The sequence below is a fragment of the Adiantum capillus-veneris genome, chromosome 29 (assembly GCF_014529385.1).
Source record: "Adiantum capillus-veneris isolate H3 chromosome 29, ASM1452938v2, whole genome shotgun sequence".
Taxonomy (NCBI): domain Eukaryota; kingdom Viridiplantae; phylum Streptophyta; class Polypodiopsida; order Polypodiales; family Pteridaceae; genus Adiantum; species Adiantum capillus-veneris.
The window spans coordinates 75863724-75887335 of NC_140959.1; the positions used below are offsets into that span (position 1 = coordinate 75863724).

Below are 23612 nucleotides of genomic sequence, written 5' to 3' on the forward strand. Positions count from 1 at the left end.
GTTGGAAATGAATCCTCAAAATGACCATAGTATGATGTATGACCTCCGAAATAGTTTTAGGTCTTTGTGAGTTGACATACTCATCTCCTCAGATAGACCATCACAAAATTATTGCTTTTGTTCTACTAAGTCTTATCTTTTTGTAGACATTGGCTTTGAGATGTAACTCCCAAAACTTATCCACACACTTGTGGAAAGACTTGTATGGGGGCCATCTTCAAGCTTTACCATTCCATGTGAAGACTTTGTCTTTTGCATCACTTGCAAGGAATTACTTTGTAACATGTTACAGTCCTTAAAGTTTTTCAAGTATTTGGAGCTTCACCTTGATTATGTAGGCTTACCCACCATTGACGGATTGACTTTTGGAAATGCATACAAACATTTCGGAGCTTTGAAGATTTCAAGAAACCTTCATTTCCAAAAGCCATGTCAAACTGTTGAATAAATGCCAATACTTTACCAATTGCTGCGAAGGATCCATCATAGGTAAGAAAGCTGATGCTTTTTCCTCCCTCTTTGAATTTCTTCAGTTACTGTTACTTACATGACCTCTTCCATGCTGCTTAGCTCCTCTATTTACCCCTTCTCTTCTCTCTCTTGGGTGGAAATTCACTGTCCTCCATAGCAGAAGAGGGTGGTGGTGGTGATGAAGAGGAAGAGGAGGAAGAAGACGAAGACGGTGACCGCTTTCTTTGCTTCCTCTTGCTTGGATTTATTTATCTCTTCTTTGGATTAGCATGGGAGGGAGTACTTGATGACTTTCTTTTCTTTTTGGGAGGAGTAGGTGATCACCGTTCCCATCGTCTTCTTAGGGCAGCATCACTTTCAGAGGTAGGTGGAGCATCACTTTCATACCTCTCCCTTGAAAGTTCAAGGTGTACTTCTTCATCTCGAACAATTTTCCTTGGAGGTCCTTTCAATATCTCCTCTTCATTACCCAAAGAGATTCTTCTTTTGGAGTTCTCACTTAGAGGCCTCATATGAATTCTCTCCTTGGGCACTTGGGAAAACTTGAGCCTCCACTTGCAAAATAGGGTTTCCCATTGCTTCTTGCAACTTATCAACAAGGTAGTTGAGAACTCTGCAACCATCAAACTAATTTGTCAATATTACAAATTACATTCTTTTGATTATATTTGGCAATGATTAAATTTCCTTATAAATGTATGCTAACTCTTTCTTTGGTACCTTCAAAACTATGGCTACCACTCCTCTAATCCCTTGAAAATTAGCACTCAAGTAACTTCACCCGTAGTTTAGATTATTGCTAATTGCAAAGAGTAGTAAAGTGGGTTTAACAATGTGAAGTTGGCATTGGTTCCTATCGGGCGACTAATAGCTCAACAATGGTTAAGCCGTAAGCAAGTCCCAAAGACTCCATTACGAAGACCATAAATCTCGATGATGTCCCCCATACCCTATAAACAGGCATCCAAACCAAATTAATAAATCCTAGTCCCACTTACCCTTTTGCAATGAACAGCTCCAGCATTTTATAGATTACTCAAGGACATCTCTTCTTGGGAAAGAAAAGAGAAATCTAAGCTCTAATACCATTGTCAGAGAGTCTAATATGTGCTTGTAGATCCAACCGAATTTAACTACTATGAAAGGAGAGAGTTTTTCATTAAGAGAAAGATAACAAGGAGAATACAGGTTAGGTCGGGCTTATTTCTTTACACAAATACATATTAAAAACATTTTAATCATGCACATAATTCAAAGAGAATACCCAACTAAGATTGACAACTCGATGAGGATTGTATTTGCATGGATCCAGCTCCCCTTCCAAAAGGACTTGTATCCTCTCAAAAGAGAGCTTTGTTTCAATACATATTTGTGCTGTTGCAGACCCTTGATTGAATTAAAAAAATGGCATTCTTCAAGATTCCATGGTATAACCCTCCTTCCCAAACTCTAAACACCCCAGCGGGGAGAAAGGAACTATGGGAAAAGAGGAAGATATTGGTGAAAGGAAGTATTTTTAAAGCAAGAGAATGGATTCTTCGAATAGGCTTGCTCATGAACAAACTCTTAGCATAGCTTAGTATAATAGAATAATAGAGATGGAGAAGAATCTTGAATCTTTCCTTGGCTTGGATTTGCATCCATAGCCAAGAGCTTGAGCATAGAGTCCATCTCTAGAGTTCCACACACACACACACACACACACACACACACACACACACACACACAAAGAGAGAGAGAGAGAGAGAGAGAGAGAGAGAGAGAGAGAGAGAGAGAGAGAGAGAGAGAGGAGCAAGAAGAGCCAAATCCTCACAAGTCCCTCCTTATATGCTCGTGAAACTATGCAACTAGACTTCAATTAGACCAATGAGGTGGAAACTGCCTTGCATGAAAGAACTCGCTCCCTCCTAGATTTGGACCCTTCTTGGCAAGTGAAGACACCACACACTTGTTAAGTTCACTCAAAGCAAGTGTGTGCTACTTTGGACATGTGGCTTAGTCAAGCTTAATAAACAAAGACTAGAGTCAACTTACTAAATAAGGAAGGACTATGTAATCTTAGTCTTCAGCTTTCACTTTCATTTAATAAAAACCAACACCTTATATATTTAATAATTAGCTTGGGTATAAGATATTCGCACAAACCTTGGAGGCTTATGAAGTTGACCTGGTGCTATAGCCTACCTGCTAATTTAGGACTTGCAAAATTAGGGTAAACTATGGTAAAAATAAAACTCACCCTTTAAGCTTTAAAACTTTCACCTCTTGTGCGAAACCTTAGCATAATGCTTTGGAGGTGCCGCCAAGCTGCTCTCAAAACCTGCTAAATTTAGCACAAATTTGTGGTAAGTTAAAATTTCACCCTAAGGCTTCTCAAACTTTATACTTGAAGTCTAAAGAGTTATTCTAATGACTTAAGTTTAGCACAATCACTTTCTATTTTTAGACTTCTATAGGCCTAATTACTCTCGGTCCTCTCCTTTGTCATGTACCTTTGATCAAGGCTGTCCGAATACATTTATCCTTCCTTGACCTGTACCTATGACTAAGATAACTAGTTAGCAATTACCCTTGTTCTTTTATGGACTTTTTTCTTTGGTTCGATTAACCCATCAGCACTTAATTAATTTCACTTGTTCTCCTTTTATTTTCCTTGGACTTAAGTGACCAATTTAAATTGAAAAATACTTTTAGAAAGTTAGAAATTAATATTCATGACAATATATGGATTCCATCTTCATCTCTCTCTCTCTCTCTCTCTCTCCACCAACGCATCTCTGTTTCTTCTTCTTCTTCTTTAGTTTTTGGTTGAGGAGAGTGCTTGCCTCTCTATGTGCTCATTGTGCCATTGATCGTTTTTCACCCCTTATTGTGCATTCTTGCATAGTTAGCATGCCTCACAAGCTATTAACTTTTAAAACGACACATGTTAAGGGTTGTTGTGTGACCACAAATTGGATAGGAAAAACATTGTCCCTCTTAAGCGCGCCCCCCCCCGCCCCCAACCCTTTCCCAACTTCATGCTTGGAGTCTAAAGAGTCACTCTAATGACTTGAGTTTAGCACAATCACTTTCTATTTTTAGACTTCTATAGGCCTAATTCTTCTCGATCCTCTTCTTTGTCATGTACCTTTGATTAAGGCTCTGTCGAGACATTTATCCTTTCTTGACCTGTACCCATGACTGAGATAAACTAGTTAGCAATTACCCTTGTTCTTTTATGGACTTTTTTCCTTTTGGTTCGGTTAGCCCATTAGCACTTAATTAATTTCACTTGTTCTCTTTTTATTTTCCATGGACTTAAGTGACCAATTTAAGTTGGAAAATACTTTTAGATAGTTAGAAATTAATATTCATGACAATATATGTATTCCATCTCCATCTCCATCTCTCTCTCTCTCTCTCTCTCTCTCCCCCCCCCCAACAAAGCTATTGTGGATATAGACATCTCTGTTTCTTCTTCTTCTTCTTCTTTAGTTTTTGTTGAGAAGAGTGCTTGCCTCTCTACGTGCTCATTGTGTCATCGATCGGTTTTTTTCCCCTCATTGTGCACTGTTGCATAGTTAGCATACCTTACAAGCTATTAAGTTTTGAAATGGCACATGTTAAGGGTTGTCATGTGACCACAAATTGGATAGGAAAAACATTGTCCCTCTTAGCTACCCCCCGTGAGCCGGATGGGATAGCCTCGGGATTAATTAACATGGAGGCTAATGGTATCTAGGATAAAAAACATGCGTCACGATGTGGGGATAATTGAGCTGTTGGATGATCATGGTGTAAACTCGGGCCTTGCGAATTGGATGTGAACACCATGTGATTTGAACGTGAACCAATGCCTTGCAAATTAGATGTGAACACCATGTGATTGGAACGTGAACTCAGTGCGCTCTTGGATTGTAGTGTGATCATGGAGAGCTTTTTGCCCTCTGTCAAATCTTGTGTGAACTAGATGTGAACTTGGAATGAATTGCACCTGCAAACTTTACATTATTATATATAATAATGACACACAAAAACTTGCATGAGAGCTTAACGGTTCGGGTCAATCTCCCTCTCGACAAGGGGTTGGGTTCAAATACTGGCTCACACTACTTGCAGGGAATCTTCTTATCCCCTGGATAAAATCGACGACCAAAGACAAGGACGCCCATCATTTGTTGATCGTTGATCCCCTCTAGGGAAGGCCTGTGAGCTCGGGGTGGGATAGGGCTCTTAGGGTGGGTTCAAACTAGGCGGCGGAAGAAAAAAGCAAAGGGGCGTCGATTCTCCATGGCAAAATTTAATTGGTTGAAGTTGAGGCACTCTTCCGCCGGGCCCTCCATTTTTCTTTCGACCCCCCCCGGAAGAGTTGATGGCGTCTCTTAGCCCCCTTCACTTTTTCACTTTTCCTCCTCTACATATTCACACTAGGCGGCGGCACATTTAGAAAGGCTTGTTTCTTCCGCCGGTTAAGTTTGAACCCAGCCTTAGTGGTTGTTGTAGGGGAAGGGGATCGCAACAAGGAGACTCTAGGACCTTACCTAGAGACAAAATGTGGCTTCCAACAACAACACAAAGGGGGGGAGGGGGGAGGGGGAGGCCTCGTCACTATATGGCACGGTTCTAGGCCAGAGGGGATCTAGGGCCCAAATTCGGGGGCGTGAGGCGGCTTTAATCTCGGCCGTCGGATCACGCAGTGAACTGGGGCTGAACTAGTGGTGAACTAGGGGTGAACTCGGGGCAAAAATGGCGCCCCAAGTTCACTCTTAGTTCACTTGCCTCACGGGGTGTGGGTCGAACCTGGAACGTCTCGATTGCCACACGAATGCTCTACCACCACGCTAGCGCGCGTCGATGTCCATGTTCACCCCTAGTTCACCGTTAGTTCACCCTCAGTTCACCCACCCTGCTAGCTTATCCGCCCCTAGTTCACCCCTAGTTCACCCATCCCTAGTTCACCTTGTGATCCGACGACGGAGATTAAAGCCGCTTCGCGCCCTCAAATTTGGACCCTTAGATCCCCTCTTGCTTAGAACCGTGCCATATAGTGACGAGAGGGGAGAAAAGAGGGGGGGGGGGGGGGGGGGGGGGGTGTGCTTTTGAGTGGGGCTTCTAAAAAAGCAGTTCACAAGCTACCAGTGAAATGATGAAGCTTAACCTGCAAATAAGGGGGAGATTAATGAGTGGAAAGAGAGGGGTGACATATCATAGATAACCGATACCTAATGGAGGAAGGGAAGGAGAGCATATAAAGTTCTACACTAATTTTTGATAGATACAAAGGGACGCGTCACGCGTGCCTACCAAATACCCAAATACAAGCACAGAACAAATATTCTCTTCACGAGGCGGAAGGAGCCTCTCTCCTCTCTTTTCATTCTGATCACAAGATCTCCTCCTCCTCCTCCTCCTCCTCCTCCAGGCTCCGCCCATCACTCCTAAAAGGCACCCACCAACATTCTCTCTCTCTCTCTCTCACAACGCCCAGCCCCTCTCTCTCTCTCTCTCTCTCTCTCTCTCTCTTCATTTTCGTCACAAGATCGCCTCCAGGCGCCGCCATCGCTTCCTCCACACACTCTCTCTCCGCCCATCAGTCCCTGGTTCACTCACATTGCCCTACCCCACGCGCTTCTTTATATAGCGCACACATCTGTTTTTCGCGCGGTTGCCACTCTCATTCTCTCTCCTCTCACACGCACTTCGCTGAGTCTCGCGCTCTGCCCTTTTAGAGAAGTGGCTTTTACGGTTTATCTGGCGGCCTACCTCCAACTGCTTTGTTGTTTTCGTCACTGTTTTCCTGCAGGCAGTCCACCATAGCCTCTCGGTCTCTCTCTCTCCCCCATCTCTCGTCAACGAGAGCCGGCCTCCGCCTGTTGCCCTTTATAAACGGCCCCTTGACAATCTAGTCCACGTCTCCTTCTCTCCCGCATTATTTTGTTTTATCTTTTCTGTGATGTTTGCCCTTCGATCTTCGAATTGAGCTCCTGCATTGTGCATACCATTGCCAGTCAGTCACATTATATTCCGCAAGAATTCTTGCACAAACAAAATTAGCAGCTTCTCAGCCTGCATAAATTCTGCCTTTCGATTCGTAGGAGTTACCCTCTGAAAATTAGCAACTATTTTTTTGGTACATTACATCTATTGATCGAGCAGGAGATGCGATCTCATGATCTTTGCAAACACAGGTTCTCTGGAGACGATCAAGCTCGCTACCTTCTAGAGCACCGATTTTATCATTTAGCAGGCAGAGATCAGACTGGAGAACACTTAGAGTAATTTAAACATTTCACAGAAGACCATAAACATTTTGCTCATGTGAACAAGCTGGGGGCTATCCTTGTAGTCAAGCGCCGTTCCCGTTTGCTCGTATGGCCTCCTGCACACGCTACAATCTACATTTATGATGGAGGTTAACTCCGACATCACTCTCAACCAGGATTCGGTGCGCCTTAGTGATATGGTGTTCGTACTCCATCCTGTGCGGATCTGAGAAGAAGCAGCTGAAAGGAGAAAATGTCGGTGCTTTCTTTGCCAGATAGTTTGGAAAGAAGTGTTGGGATCCCTTTGGATATAGAAGGGCGCTGGCAAAGCAAAGCCACCGAAGAGAAGATCTTTGTTACTGTTCGTGTTCGACCTCTCAATGCCAAGGAGCTATCAAAGCATGATTTTTCCGTGTGGGAATGCTTGGACGACAGCACCATCTCTTACAGTTACAGTATGGCTGAACGAGCTTCTTTTCCTCAAACATATTGTTTCGGTGGGTGCTCAATTGCCCTTTCGGATCTTGTGCTTTTTTAGGCGGAAAATATTTCTCGTATGTTTGTGAAATGCGCAAGGCAGTTGCTTCTCATGAAAACAAATGCATGGCTTGTTTCACCAGCTGTCCGCATGTACTCCTTGTAAAGCTTACGTAGGTCACCTTCATGTTGGTTCCTTCTCTGCTTGCAGACAAGGTATTTGGAGCCGAAACAACAACAAAACAGGTGTATGAGATAGGTGCCAAAGATGTTGCTCTTTCAGCATTGTCTGGGAAGAATGGTAAGCAGCTTCAAGTCCATACAAACTCTTTGAGTGCGACATATGCAAAAGTCTTATGTCTCTTGAAAGTTTTGACAAACAACTGGTGCCGTTTTCTTCAGCTACTATCTTTGCGTATGGGCAGACAAGCAGTGGGAAGACATACACAATGCACGGTATCACAGAAAGTGCAGCGGATGATATATTCTCATATATTAAACAAGTAAGTATTATCAACATATGGAACTGGGATGCTGATGAAACTAAACTCTGAGCTAACGGTTTAATAGGCTCTACCCATATGACTGCAGCATGATGATAGAATCTTTCTGCTCAAGTTTTCTGCATTGGAGATATATAATGAGGTGGCAAGTGATCTTCTCAACCCTGATAGTGGTCCTTTACGGCTAATGGATGATCCAGAGGTGAAGCAGTGTTCTGTTTTCTCTTATGGCTAATGCTATAGCCCTTCTTGTAGCTTGTCAATATTCATGTGTTGTGTCAGAATTTTTGTGTGTGTGGAGGTTTTACTCCAATTTATATTAAGTAGATCCTTCTAAGAGCATTGGTTGTTATCTTACCCCAAGCATTTGCTTTTTCTGATGCTTTCTTACTTGCTTCTAGCTTTGTGTGTGTGTCCTCCAGTTAGGTTTGATTTATCCTGTTTTGACCTCGGAAGAATGCTATGCACAGCTGTGCTTGATCATGCCATTACAGGCATTGTCGCATATTGATGTTCACAGTAGATCCTTAGAAGAGATCTGTGGAATTGGTTGTTATCTTACCCCAAATATTTGCTTTTTCCAATGCTTTCTTACTCGCTCTAGCTTTGTGCATGTGTCCCTAAGATTTGCTACGCACAGCCGTGCAGGCTCATGCCATTACAGTCATTGTCACATATTGTCTCTTTAGGGATCTATTGTTTGATAGCCTATATGCACGCGTTATGCATGACTTTGGTGTGCCTGAATTGCATCAAATTATCACTGTTTAATGGCGTTTAAGTTTCCAATATTTTGCTCTTATAAGTTGTAAAGATTGTACGGGTTTCTATGGCAGAGGGGGACAATCATAGAGAGGCTCGTGGAGAAAGTTGTGCAAGATAGAGATCATCTACATGATCTTCTGGATCTATGTGAAAGTAAGTTCATTGAGTTGTCTTGTTTTCAAGTTTTGCTTGTGCTTTGAAGTAACTTATATGTGTTCTTTTCCTCGCAGCTCATCGGCAGGTCGGGGAGACTGCTCTTAATGACATTAGTTCAAGGTCTCATCAAATCATGAGACTGGTATGTGCCAATTTCAGCGGAAAATTTGGGGCCCACCTTGTGTTTTCAATTTACATGTATGCACAAATGAATAAGTGAGAGGCCTCATTGTCTTTCAGTGTATCGAGAGCTCTCCTCGTTTACTATCCGATGACAGGCCTGTGAAGTCCTTAATCGCAGTTTTGGTGAGTTTATACACATTCTTCTCAAGCTAACTCTCTTTGCTTTCACTGGTATTGTGCACTGTAAGTAATTTAATTCCAACTGAAGAAAGTTAAAACTTCTGTACAGAACTTTGTTGATCTTGCAGGAAGTGAGCGTGCATCCCTTTCTCAATCTGAAGGGACTCGGCTTAAGGAGGGTTGCTATATTAACCGCAGTCTCCTAACTTTGAGCACGGTAATACGCAAGCTCAGGTGTGTTTAAGGATGGTTGTCTATTTGCATCCTGTCTATAGAAACAGAGACTGTTTGAGGTTTATTGCCATTTGATTCGCCCATATTGCATACACAGTGAATCAAACAAGGGCAGAGCAGGACATGTTCCTTACAGGGATTCAAAGTTGACGCGAATTTTGCAAAATTCACTCGGAGGCAATGCTCGAACTGCAATCGTATGCACCATGAGCTCTTCAAATAGACATGTTGAACAAACTCGCAATACCCTGTTTTTTGCTTCATGTGCTAAAGAGGTCACAAACAGGGCCCAAGTAAACATGGTAAGCTGTGAAATTGTGTGATGTTCTTTGTTGACGGCATTCAGATTTACTGAATCTTTGCAGCCTTCTGAATAATCACTACGCCTATACCTTCCAGGTGATATCCGACAAAGAGTTGATTAAGCAGTTGAAGAAGGAGGTAGCATTGCTTGAAGCCAAACTGCGTTTGTCCACATTCTCATTGCGGTCCTCCTCAGATGCACAGCTACTTGAGAAGGATTTGCAGATTCAGAAGGTATTTTGTTGGTTTAAAATGGTTAATTTCTGATTCTCTGTCAAATGCGAAGGCATTCATTTCACGCCATTGCGTTTTTTTTCTAAGTCTTCACTACTCTCCTTGCATGGCAGTGCCAGAACCACATAAACTTACCTTGTTTTTTCCCTTGGCATCTAGATGCAAGAGGAGATGCGCTTGGCAATGCAGCAACGAGATCTTGCTCAGACTCAGCTCGATTGTGTTCTCAAACAAATGGAGGAAGTTGAGCAGACAAGGACACTTGTATGACATCTCTCTTTTAAGTTAACCCCCTCCCCTTCTTCCGTCCTTTTCTTGTGGACAAATCTCATGCACCTAACATAACCAAGCAAAAAGTTGCTCATGGGAGTGCTTGCAACTCCCAATGTTCATGTTGCTAACTGTGCAATCAATGTAACAGGCTTTGTCGAAAATCAATGGTGCTGACACTTCACTATCAAGCTCATCTGATGATCATGTGTCCCACAGCCGTTCAAGTGATGCAGCTTCTGAACAGGATAGGAATCTATCTCTAAAATGCGACAATGGTTACAAGGCAAAGTGGTTAAGTGATAATATTTATCAACCACTGGAGATCATTAAAACAGAGACTCCGGAGAAGCAAGGAACCTCAGCATCTGCAGTCTTACTTCAAGAGATTTTCAAGTTGGAGCATCTACAAAAGGAACTTGCACAGGATGCAAATCGAGCTCTCGAGGCAGTCCAGAAAGAAGTCGAGTGCCTCCGTCTCGCACAGTCCGGATTGAACCAGGAGGCAGCGGAAAGCGTCGCCAAGCTTCAAGCTGAGATAAATGAGATTTATGAGACTCGGGTCACGGGATCTTTGGAGGGGGCAGATCATCCTGTTACTAAAGATTTGATAGTAGAAGAAAGCAAGAAAGGCATCTCACTTAAAGATCAAATTCAGAGGATTGTGGCGAAGGACAAAGCAAAAAGTGGTGAACTTGAGGCTAATAATATTGATTTGGAGAAAATGCTGCTGAATATGCATATCTCTGTAGAAGAGCTTGGTTTGCCTATGGTAGCAGCAACTGGCACACCACTATCTAAGCACGATTTGGGTAGCTTCAACAGTGGCAGAAGCTCTCTTGATGGAAATCATCAAGCACTTCAATTTTCTTCAAAAAATGGTCTTATCATTGATGAGAACACTCCACCTCAAGCAGGTAATTCTAAACTTTACTAAATACATGTAAAGTACATGTATTTCTTTTCTGCTGGAGTACATGTAATACTAAATATGGCTATGTTCATGATAGAGGAAAACATAAGGAGTGTTCATGCATATGTATCTGATCTCAAAGAAAGGGTGGCTAAGCTTCAATACCAGAAACAGCTACTTGCCTCTCGGGTAAGAGTTGTCTCACCAAGTGAAAGTCCTGATAATCTATTTAATCTTTTAGAAGAGATTTTAGTCTGCAACTTCTTATTCTCATTGGATCAGCAATAAGCTGAATTGTCCTTGTGTTTTGCTGCGAAGGTGGTAGAACTTGAGAGAAGCGAAAATACTGAAGAGGAGCCTGTTAATCTGGCCCTCCCATCATCACCAAACCGGTGGGAATCTGAATTTCACTTGAAGCGAAAGCAGATATTTGAGCTTTGGGATACATGCCATGTCTCTCTTTTGCACAGATCGCAGTTCTATCTGTTATTTCGTGGGGACCCAGCGGATGCTATGTATGTAGAGGTGGAGTTGCGGAGGTTGATGTGGTTGAGAACCCATCATAAGAAGCCTAATTCTAGATCAGGACTCCTTCGAGACGAACAGATGGCAAGCCCTGGGTTGAGGTGAGGTGAAATCTGCCAATGCTATGTTTTCAGCTTAAATCATTGGCAGATGAGCAGGAATAAGTGTTTTGGGTTTGCGTTTTTTCGTGATACAGCATGCGGACCTTGAAACGTGAAAGGGAGTCACTTGTGAAGTACATGAAAACAGGGCTAACAGCCTCTGAGAGGGAAAGAGTGTATAAGCAGTGGGGCATACGTTTGGACATGAAGCAGCGCAAGGTCAAAGTGGCATACTCGATATGGACAAATCCCCACGATGAAGAGCATATTAAGATGAGTGCAGACTTGGTGTCTAGATTGGTTGGGCTGTGGAACAGGAATGGTCCTGCATCTAAAGAAATGTTTGAACTCAGTTTCTCTCCACCAAGCAGTGAGAAGACTTGGTTTGGGTGGAACCCTTTGTCTAATCTGTTCAACTTTCGATATTGAAAGGTACCTTTCCTTACTCTCTCCTTGCCAATTGTTGGTCATCTTTTTGGCTTTCCAGCCTCAATGGCACCTTTCTTTTCTGCTCCGCTCACTATGTGAATGCTTTGAGTAGGTGCTACAAGATCATGAGAGATCAGTGATAGGATATACTGTATACATCAAGAGAGGGAAAGTGATCTGTAAAAAAGCCTTAATGAATGATTGTTGACGTTTGACATGGCAAGTGGATTTTGTGTGTGCATTGCCTTGCTAGAAAGCAGCTCATGAGAACCATGACCACGCCACTGCCATAGTGGTGAACTTCTTGGAGCTCCCTAGAGCACTAGTCCCTAAGCCTATAGGCTAGAGTCTGGCGACTCACCTTCCAACGGTCCTTTATATAGGCTCTTCCTAAATATAACCCTTGAACTACCTTCCAACTGTCCTATCCTAAAGATAACCCTTGAACTGCCAGCCTCCCTTGGGTAGGACCCATGTCTTGATACAGCTGATGAGAGGGCAGTAGTTGATGAGATGGCACTTTGAAGGGAGATGGTGCTCTTGTCCGTAGAGACAAGGCATCCATCTCCGGACTGGGCCGTCGCCCAACCCCATTTTTTCCCCACCAGCATAAGCGGGTTTTTCTAGTACCCTTTAAACACACGTGATATAGATGATTTCCTGTAGGTGAACTACCTTAGGGCTCTTCTCAATCTCTTTAAGAGAGGTTTTGTCTCCTAGCTTTTGGCTTGTGGCCATGCTTTAGTTGTATCCAGTTATTAGTGTTTTTCAAGCTTCTTGGCTTCCATTGCCTATGGCCTAGTTGCATCCACTGCAATTTACTTCCATAGAAGAGTCTTTATTGCTGTGCTCACATATCCCGACTTGTACTGTAAATTTCCTTGTCGAAAATCCCTATTGGACCTACAACAATCCCAAGAGACCTCAAAGATCGGTCTTGAACTCACGACTCTCGAGGAAACTGGGATAACCAATCTTACCACACTTGGGTGATTGAAAGATTATTCCGGTTTCCTCCTCTCATGTGTGTGTGTGAGAGAGAGAGAGAGAGAGAGAGAGAGAGAGAGAGAGCGATCTGTCTTTTTCTATTGACACAGGGCATTGTCTATGTAAACAATTGTAGCAGTTGAAGCCTGCCTGGCAATGAGTGGTTCTTTCTTGAAAATGAGCAAACATCAGCACTTAAACCCAGCTCTTATAATCGAAGCTGTTTTGGCACACCGAGTGAGAAAGCAAAATATTAGATTCGTGGTCGCCCTCTCTCTTTCATGGTTGGTCCAGAGGTGGCCCACTAAAGGCAGCCCAATTCTTGTATAATTATAAAGTTTTTTTTTTGAGAAAGTTACAAAAGCTTGTTTGTATCATTTTTATCCATTCACAACGACACTTTCCACTTTGTAAGCAAGGAAATTCACTTCGTTTTTGTATTTATATCCTTAACGGCTTTAAAATCAAAATATACATAAATAGTGAAAACTCTTTATCAAGAAGAAAATATTAATAAGAACGAAAATCGCAGTGGGTTTTGTATGTAAGTTAATTTGTCTACTTGCGCCCTACCATAAATAGTGGGAACTCTAACAAGTAGGTGGTACCCAATCATTTTAAATCGAAAATTTTGAAGAATCTAAAAAGATGTCTCAATTTTCGGATGCGATAGAAGAAATGGCGCATGCAAGTGGAGGCCATGCCTCTGTCTTTCCTTTTTCTCTCCCTCTTGCACGCAGGAGGTTGTTGTGGCTCTAGCTTTCCATTTTCTCTCCCTCGCGTGTGCGAGGTTGTTGTGGCTATCTGAGAGGGTTCTCTCTCTCTCTCTCTCTCTCTCTCTCTCTCTCTCTCTCTCTCTCTCGCGAGTGTTAGGTTGCCTACTAGAGTGGTTACTTAGACTCACACAGAGATGTGTTGAGCTGCAGGTGCCATGCGAAGAAGGGGGGGCGGGGGGAGGGGGGGGGGGTGTAGCAAGGTTGTGTAGAAAAGGTGGGGGCGGGGTGTTTTCTTTTTTAATGTCAAGAACTGTGGGCCTCTACAGTTCGATGCGATGGGTGGAGTGGTTACGAGAGTCACGATTGAGCATGGTCGGGTTCAGGTTCAAATATGCTTTCAACATTTTTAAATGGTTGGAAGGATGGTGAGGTACTCCTTGGAAGGAGATACTCGGATGCGGCGGCATCTTGTAAAGAATTGAATATAATAAAAGTGAAGCTAGTAGGAGGTACCAGTTGCAGAGTAGGTTTAAATGAGTGCCTACAATCACACGGAATTTTTGTTGAGCTTTAGCATATTATCCATTATACATACATAAGCACACATGGTTTTTATAGTGGGAAATTCTCCACTTACATAATAAAGGAAAAGGTGCTCACTACTCGGTCCTACTCGGTCCAAGCGCGTTAATACATGGAATCCAACTTGATTCCCTCTGATTTCTCAAAGGAAAAAGCAAGACCCGGAACCTCCCCCCCCCCCCCCCCCCCCCCCATTCTTGCGTGGGCCTCTCGTCTTCCCACTTCACAGATGGCTACCATGCTCCTCGGACTCGTCCCTCACCTGATCGCCTCGCATTGAACAGCGGCTCGTAACCTTGCATGGAGAAATCCAACTTGCTACCATGCACAGTATGAGTCATCTTTATACTTACCTGCAAAATTCACAAAATTCACAAGCCTGGCGATCGTGTCTCGCATTGTATACTGAACAACCTCCTCCTCCTCGTCGCTTCAGAGCCCATGGCAGTTGCGCTCTTGCGAAATGCAGCAAAAATCTTTCTGCCTCTCTCTCTCTTTCTCCTGACTGCTTGCTTTCGTTTGGATTTTTTTTTGCTCTTCGCGCTCCTACTGACGCATGGCAAAATTCTCTCTTCCTCTCTGTCCTCCACGCGCCAAATTCACTTCATTCTTCCTCCCCTTTTCCCCTTAAGGTCTGGGAGGATCTTTCCAGATTCTCCCTAATTCACCTCCTTCCCAAAATTGGGCACGCCTACTCGTTTGAAAAACAAAATAATTATTCACTTTCAATACATTAACATCTTATATACATAGGTTTATGTATTAAGAAAGACTTCACTTAAATAATAAGGTGAAAGGTGCACATTGCACATTATCATTTAAAAATAAAATAAAATAAACACAAAAATAATAAAATAAAAACAAAAATAATAAAATACAAAACACATTGTAAAACTAAAACAAGTGTATATTTTAATACCTTCTTAAACAAGGTGAGGAGACACGAAGGGCTGCTAAGTTAAGGGGGAATGAGATTTATAGAGAGCAAGTTTAAATGAGCTAGTGCAATCACACGGAATTTTTGCTATGTTTAAATATAAAATTATATTAATTATACATATAATCATAAATGGTTTGAATATCATTTTAAAAAATAATAAAATAAAATAAAATACAAGTATGTATTAAACTATTTATTACATATCCATTGATCGTGAATAGTTTATATATTAGAAAAGGTTCCACTTAAATAATAAGGTGAAAGGTGTTGACGTGCGGATGCCAATGTGAACACCCAATCAATGCCAACAAAGGCGTCCCTTTCTATTTGATGTAGGCTTCATCGGACGTGACCCTCCGTATCTTAGTGAAGGTGATAAAAGTGCCACTAGCGAGCATTGCAAGGAGAAACTTGTAGCTGACACTATGCCATGGCCATACGCCTTCACTACACCCGCTTCTCTCACACTTGCACCCCTCTCCCATCCTTGTAATCTTTTACTTAACCTTGTAATCGACCTCCTAGTCAATTTAATAAAGAAGAATCACAATTCTAACTCTCATTCTATCTCTACGTCATCACATTAGTAGTGTAAAGCCATTTGGGGTATTTCACACGAGAGAGCTATTGTTGGAGATGATGGGCTACAGATCGTTCCAAAATGGTGGATCCGAAGTGGAAGATACACAACAAGGCAAGTCCAGAACAAGACAAATCGGTAAACATAAATTCATGATCATATATTAATCTTTAGATTATTAAAATTACTACCGAGTTTCCTACGGAGTTCATGGACTATAACAAGTGACAACCTAGTGTAGAATCTAGTGCAACAACTTCAACATAGCAATCAAATGTTGATGACATTGATGGCGAATCAACAAATGCAAACTCAACAAATTCTTGTCAACAAACAACATTATCGCGATAATTGGGTGTGACCGAAGTCTTTCTTTGGGTTGCAGATAGAAGATATGTTATCATGGTTAAATCACTTTGAGAATATGGATACCTACTATGAATGGGATAATTCATAAAAAATCATCTAGGTATGTACAATATTGGAGGGATTGGTAGCTACATGATATGTTCAACAAGACTGGGAAACATTCAAAAAATATTTAATCAAAGATTTTGCACAAGAAGATGTAGCAAAAAGTGCCTTATCTCAGTTACAAAGTTGTAAACAATTGCACCATGAACCAGTGTCACAATTTATTGTTCGTCTTAAACAAATCTTGTTACGATTTGATCCGCAAATGTCAAAAGATATGAAGTTACATCTTTTATGGCAACAATTGTGGCACGACATATGTACGCTATAAAACATCAAGGTCCATCAACATTTGCAGACGCAATCAAAATTGTTCAAAGGATCAAGGGGAGCAATTATGATTTGAACACCAAACCAAATCATAGTCGGATTGTGAAAGAAATGAAGCCATTCCCATGGATATTGATGTACAAAACGCTCAACAAAAACTTCCAACTCGGGACGCCCAAGGGAGCCCAAGATGCTTCAATTGCAATACTTTTTCTTTTAAAGGAAGACTTTATTTTTCTAATTGAACGGTGGATGGATGGGATTGACTCTGCTTTTCCTTTTAAAGGAACACTTTATTTTTCTAATTGAAGGGTGGCTCAAGTTTTCTTTTTGAAGGCCACTGGCTATAAAAGTTTAAAATTTAGTGAATTGTTCATATGTACACCATCAAAAGTTTATCGGTTTACTTCAAGGCAAACTGAAATCTAGTTAGGATATTGCGATTTTAGCTGGCTAAAAATACATTATTTTAATCGAACATTGGTCTCAAATAGCCTCTGTGTGTGTGTGAGTGAGAAGGAATGAGAGAGAGGGGGGGGGGTAATTTTAAAGTAAATAAGGGATACACTAAAAAGTCTTTCAATTTTTAGGTCAAAATTTGAAGAATTGATGGTATTTATAGTAAACCTTGCAAAGTTTTGCTGGTTTTCTTCAAGGTTAGCTCATAATCTATCTAGGATTTTACGATTTAAGAAGGTTAAAAATGCAATAAACCTCGATTTTTGACAAAAAATGATTTTGAAGAGGCCCAAAATGGAAGGGAATGCTAAGCGTACAAACGTTGGATGCTTAGTATATCCAAGATCACTCGCCCTACCCCGAGGACATGCTTTAGGTGGAGTGAACCTATTGAAAATCCATTACATTCTCATCAACATGTGAGTGTGTGTGTGTGTGTGTGTGTGTGAGAGAGAGAGAGAGAGAGAGAGAGAGAGAGAGAGAGAGAGAGAGAGATGAACCCTAGAAGCATCAACACTGTTGATGAAGGGTGCTCTATTTTTCCTCTTGAAGGCGATTTGAAGAGTGGCTCTACTCTTCCTTTTAAATGCCATAAAAAACCCCCCTTTTCTTTCTATACAGAGCCCTCAAATTTGAAGGTGATTTTATTTTGATATTTTATCATTTTATTTATGTATAATAATACTTAGAAGGGTTAATAGGTTAAAATCACCACCAATACATAAGCTTCATGCCGAAAAATTTCCATTGTCATGAGGAGGAAACATAAACGCCCATACTAGGGTACAAAGGCTATTACAAGGAAGCCTAACCCATAACCATGTACATGTATCGGTGCCACAGTAAGGCCATCTCATCACACCGAGGAACATTGCACCCATATGAACACAAATCGTGAACCATACAAAGCGAAAGGAGAAGAAAACCAATAGCACATGCTAAGATCTTGTGATTCTACACGTCGGGCAATGTTGAGCGAAAACCTTATCCTAGACACCTACACAAATCGCTATTCCACTAACCCCGAGGACGTGCACATTGCATGCTACAACTTCATCCAAAGAGGCAAAGTTGGAAGGTCTTGGAGTCGGGTTTGCACTACCTGTGCCTCATGTGGGACAACATAAACATGCAGAATGTGAGGTCTCAAATAGGGCTTAACAAAAACATTTTTTCTAATCGAACTAATTTACTGGGCTTGCCAAAAATAAATAAATTGTACTCGAAGTTAAGAAGGGCACAATTAAACTCTTCGGGTTTTAGGCCAAAATTTGAGAATTTACTGCTAAAACTTGCAAAATGTTTCCGATTTTTAATCAAAGCAAGCTTGGAATCTAGCTAAGATTTTCCAATTTTAGATGGTTAACAATATACTAAACCCTGGTTTTTTGCAAACATTGGAAATATATAAAGGCACAATAAAAGCTCTTTTGGTTTTCAAGTCAAAATTTGAAGAATTACCAATATTTATACTTAAATTTGTAAAATTTTGTCGGTTTTCTTCAAGGCAAGCTTAGAATTTAGCCCAGATTTTGTAAATTTAGCTAGTTAAGTACACCAAATCCTGGTTTTTTGTGAGGATGGGCCTTCAATAGCCCAAAAATGGAAGGGCATGATGAATGTAGAAGAGTTGGAAGCTCAATAAATTCACTATCACTCTCTCACCACCCCAAGGACATTATGTGACAAAAGGAGGGATGCAACTATTGAAAATTTGTTACATGCTCACATGGGACAACAACATTAGAGAGAGAGAGAGAGAGAGAGAGAGAGAGAGAGAGAGAGTGTTTCCCCAATAACCTCACAACCAACCAAAAGCAATTACATATTGTTTCAAGAAAAAGGGAGTCAATTATGTGATAAAAAATGCTTCATCTAATTATACTATTTTTCCAAATCGAAGTAATTTGATAAATAAGAGCACAAATAAAACTCTTTTGATTTTTAGGTTAAGATTTGAAAAATTGTTGGTATTTACACTAAAACTTGCAAATTTTATCGATTCTCTTCAAGGCAAGCTTGGAGTGTAGCATGGATTTTACAATTTTAGCCGGTTAAAATACACCAAGCCCCTTTTTTTGCAAACACATGTCTGCAATAGACGCAAAATGGAAGGACATAAGAGGCTATGAAAACTTAGATGCTCAGTACATCCATGGTCACTCTCTCACCACCTCGAGCACTCTACGGTAAGAAATGCTTCATCTACTTGTACTATTTTTTCTAATTGAAGTAATTTAATACATAGGAGCACAAATAAAAATCTTCTAGTTTCTAGGCGAAAATATGAAGAATTGTCGGTATTTACACTACATCTCGCAAAATTTACTGATTTTTTTCAAGGCAAGCTTGGAATGTAGCTCAGGTTTCATAATTTTAGCCAATTTAAAATAGACTAAACTCCGGGTTTTTTTTTTGCGAACACAAGTTTTCACTAGACCCAACATAGAAAGGCATGAGAAGCACTAAAAAGTTGGATGCTCTTAGTACATCCACGATCAGTCTCTTGCCACCTTAAGCACAAACTATGCACAAAGAAGAGAGGTGCACGCATCAAAAATTTGTTACACCCTTGCATGGACACCAACACGAGAGAGAGAGAGAGAGAGAGAGAGAGAGAGAGAGAGAGAGAGAGAGAGAGAGAGTTATCATCTTCCTAGAGTGATTACAAGGACTATAGCCCACCCTCATACACTCACACACACCTATGAATATGTGTGTGTGTGTGTGTGTGTGTGATTCAATGGCCATGCTTTTCTTGCCTGCAACAACGTGCGGTTGTCACACTAGTATGATACAAAGAAACATATGCACATGCATGTAAGCGAGATTACCACTTTATATATAGAAACAAGTGAAAGGGTCTCGGTGGCTTTCTAGAACAATAAGAAAGTGATAATATCATTAGGTTGAGTTCAACTAGAAATTTTAATGTTTGGGAAAGGATTGCCTCAACTTAGCCTTGAAAATAGTTCAGAAATCCTACAAATTTTAAATTTATGCTAGTAATTTTGTTTTGCTAATATGAGGAGGAAACTCTATCGACGATCACTTAATAAAAGAGACTCTTTCGAATATTGACTAGAATTAAGTTATAGAATGTAAGAAAAATCAAGCCATTTAGATTGTGAAATGAAATGTGAAAAAAGGACTCATCAATATATATATATATATATATATATATATATATATATATATATATATATATATGTATATGTATGTGTATGTGTATGTGTATGTGTATGTGTATGTGTATGTGTATGTGTGCGTGAATATAAATAAATGTGTGTGTGTAAGTGTGTATGTATGTATTTATAGAATTTACTAGAATTATGCAAATTCACTTTCACATTCTAAAATAATAGAATGCAAGACAATTCAAGACATGTCAAGATGTCAAATGAAGTCAACAGGTGCTAGCTCAGTTGGTAGAGTCATATCTTATGTGCCTAAGATTTTGGGTTCAATACCCCCTTGGCAACGTGAAGACATTTTCTAAGGCCTTAGGGACTGTTCCCATATGCGAGTGTGTGTGTGTGTGTGATGGGATGTCTCTCCCTACTTGTCAGGCTGTTGTACATAGGATGTGTGCGTGTGTTTCAAAGTTCTTGAACTCTCTAGAAAAAACAAAGTGCAGTTTCACGACGACATTCTAAAATAATAGAATGTAAGAAAGGTCAAGCCATATCAAGTTGTGAAATGAAAGGTGAAATAACAAGGTGACAAGTCAAGAAGGATTGCTGAAGTTAAGAGGGGAAGAGATTTATAGAGAATATACGTTCGTATGTTATTTTTGTTGTGTTTTGATTTAAAATAAAAGGACCCATTTATAAACTAGAACAATCGGACATTTTAATAAGTGCATAAAAAAGGTAGGTCTATAGGAATTAAAAATAATAAAATATTAAAATAAATTTTATTTAATCAATACTTCACATCAGGATTCACGGGGTCAAACTCCCATGAATGCACTCTTTAATTTCTTGGTCTTTAAAGCCCTTTTGAGTGGGCAAGAAAGACCCATTTTATAAATTAAACCCTAGAGGACATTTAAAGGAAGTCCTAATCATCACTCACTGAAAACATTGAAAGTATGCCTAACTCAACTCTCCGTCGTGGCTTCTTTTAGAAAACCAAAAAAGTGAAATGAAAGGTGAAATAAAAAGATCCATTTACTATTTTAAAACTAAAATAATATTTAAGATAAGTCTCCATCATCACTCAAAACATTGAAAATATGCTTAATCCAACCCTCCTCTAAAGCTTCTTTTAAAAAGCCAAAACCGATGTTTTGACTTTCCATTGCCATGTGGCATTTCATTTCCTACTCATGTATGGGGCTAGAAAATAACATTTTTCTTAACCGATCAAAATAAGGGGAAATTTGAAATTCTCCCGGTTTTTAGGTCAAAATTTGAAGCTTTTGCCGGTAGTTACACTAAAACTTGTGTAAATTTTTTGGTTTTCTTAAAGGCAAGCTCAAAATCTAACCGAGATTTTATAATTAGCCGGTTAAAATACACTAGACCCCATTTTTTTTCCTAACACTGCTCATGTACACTTCATTTCTGCAGTTCAGATGTTTTGAAAAAAGTTGGACACCGTAACGAGCCGGATGTAAGGTAAAGGAAGAAAAATACAATATAAAGAAACATATACACATTGCATGCAATCGAGACCACTAGTGTATATGTAGAGAAACAAGTCTTTTCACTTTCCAGTAGTGCAACTTTTCATTATCTACTCTTTTACCCTTAACTTTTGCATTTTAAATGTTTTGCAAAATTTTCTATTGTTTAGAAAATTGTGGGGGATAGACTTGGTTTTGGCTGACAAAAAAAAAACCTTTCACACCATGGAAAGGAGAAATATCAATTGTTCGGTGAAATAGTATATGTGGATAATAGAAGTCAAAAAAATTGTTTATGTTCATTCTCTTGTGTGTGTGTGTGTGTGTGTGTGTGTGAGTGTTAGAAGAAAACCGGGGTCTAGTGTATTTTAACTGGCTGAAATTATAAAATCCCAGTTAGATTTTGAGCTTGCCTTGAAGAAAACCGGCAAATTTACACAAGTTTTAGTGTAATTACCGGCAAAAGCTTCAAATTTCAACCTGAAAACCGGGAGAATTTCAAGTTTCCCCTTATTTTGATCGGTTAGGAAAAATGTTATTTTCTAGCCCTAGTGTGTGTGTCTCGAAGCATATTTAGCTTTGCGGCTTTTCATTCTAAAAGTTCTCATTGGTCATTTTGAAACTCTTCCATTAATTTAACATGGAACCAATTTGTAGGCAATGAGCGAGAATGAAACAATTCTCCGAGTTGATTATTTTATTTGCATCTACTTATTTAATTTCCATTACCATGTTTTAATTTGTCTTTATTTAACACTAGCTCGCGGGACCCGTCGAAGGCGGGTCTCACTCCCTCTTACCATGACACACATGATATTCATAAGCTATGAAAAACACGTTTTTAATTAAGTTGTATCTATATGAGCTTAATTAGTTGTTTTCTCTATTAACACACATAATGGACGACTTGTTGAAGTACCTCTCTCTCTCTCTCTCTCTCTCTCTCTCTCTCTCTCTCTCTCTCTCTCTTCAATGTCAAGGACATATTCTGGTGTCACAAAGCTCGGTAGGATGAAGAAAAACACTCCTCAACTCGGAGTATTGTCTATGCCATGATATAAAGCACCACAAAGACTAAAGTGAAGGCCATAACCTTTAATGCTGAATGGGTGAGCCCGATAGTGCTCATTCCAAAGAAAGATGGGCATTGGAGTTTGTGTTGATTACAAGATAATTAAATGCAGTGACCAAGAAAGATCCTTACCCTTTGCCTTCCATTGATCAACTTTTAGATGCAGTGGGGCTTTGAAAGATACAGTGTTTGTGATGGTTATTCAGGATATATTCAGCTTATCCTTGCTCCTGAAGACCGAAAAAAGACTACTTTTATCACACCATGGGGTTGTTTTTGCTTTTGCTGCCTTCCCTTTGGGTTGACAAATGGGCCTAGAGATTTTGAAAGAAAAGTGGATTGGGTCCTTACCCCGTTCCTTAGGAAGTTTGTCAAAGGATTCATAGATGATTTCTGTGTATACAGTTCAAGAAAAGAGCATGCTCAAAAGCTTGAAATGAATTTTGCAAGGTGTGATGAATGCGGGGGTTAGTTGAACCCTAAGAAATGTCATTTGGTACAGCCAAGGGTAAAGCTTCTTGGACATGTGATTTCAAAAAATTGGGATTGAAGCATATCTAGAGAAAGTGGAGGCTTTGTTGTTGCTACCATGTCCAAAAGATACCAGACAATTGACCACTTTCATACATAAGATTAACTATATATCTTGTTTCATGTCTTTGGCATCACCGCTATTGTATCCATTGCACCAAACAGTTAAGAATGATCCCTTGGAGTGGTCTTGTGACTGTGACGATGTTTTTGACCGAGTCAAAGAAGTCTTGAGTACACTACCTACCCATTATGCAAGCTCCTTACTGGGAAAATGAATTTTACATTAACCCATCAGTGGGAGATGATTCCATTGGAGCCATGTTGTTACAAAAGGGGAACGAATCTTCGTATATGAAGCCTGTTCATCATGCTAGTAGAGTGAAGACTCCTCATGAAAGAGAATTCTCTGAAATTGAATTGGTGATTACCGGTATGGTTT

At 40.3% G+C, this 23612-nt stretch overlaps 1 protein-coding gene across 1 annotated transcript; it reads left to right on the plus strand.

Moving 5' to 3' along the window:
• Positions 1 to 5778: 5778 nt before the first annotated feature.
• LOC147419427 (kinesin-like protein KIN-7A) lies at positions 5779 to 13464 on the plus strand. Its single transcript, XM_086506386.1, has 16 exons — positions 5779 to 7213; positions 7405 to 7494; positions 7596 to 7696; positions 7785 to 7898; positions 8533 to 8614; positions 8692 to 8759; positions 8858 to 8923; positions 9030 to 9154; positions 9252 to 9456; positions 9554 to 9691; positions 9851 to 9955; positions 10113 to 10878; positions 10972 to 11063; positions 11193 to 11500; positions 11596 to 11932; positions 13027 to 13464. The coding sequence occupies exons 1-15, from the start codon at positions 6970 to 6972 to the stop codon at positions 11927 to 11929; spliced, it is 2838 nt and encodes a 945-aa protein (XP_086362512.1). The 5' UTR covers positions 5779 to 6969; the 3' UTR covers positions 11930 to 11932; positions 13027 to 13464.
• The last annotated feature ends 10148 nt before the right edge of the window (positions 13465 to 23612 follow it).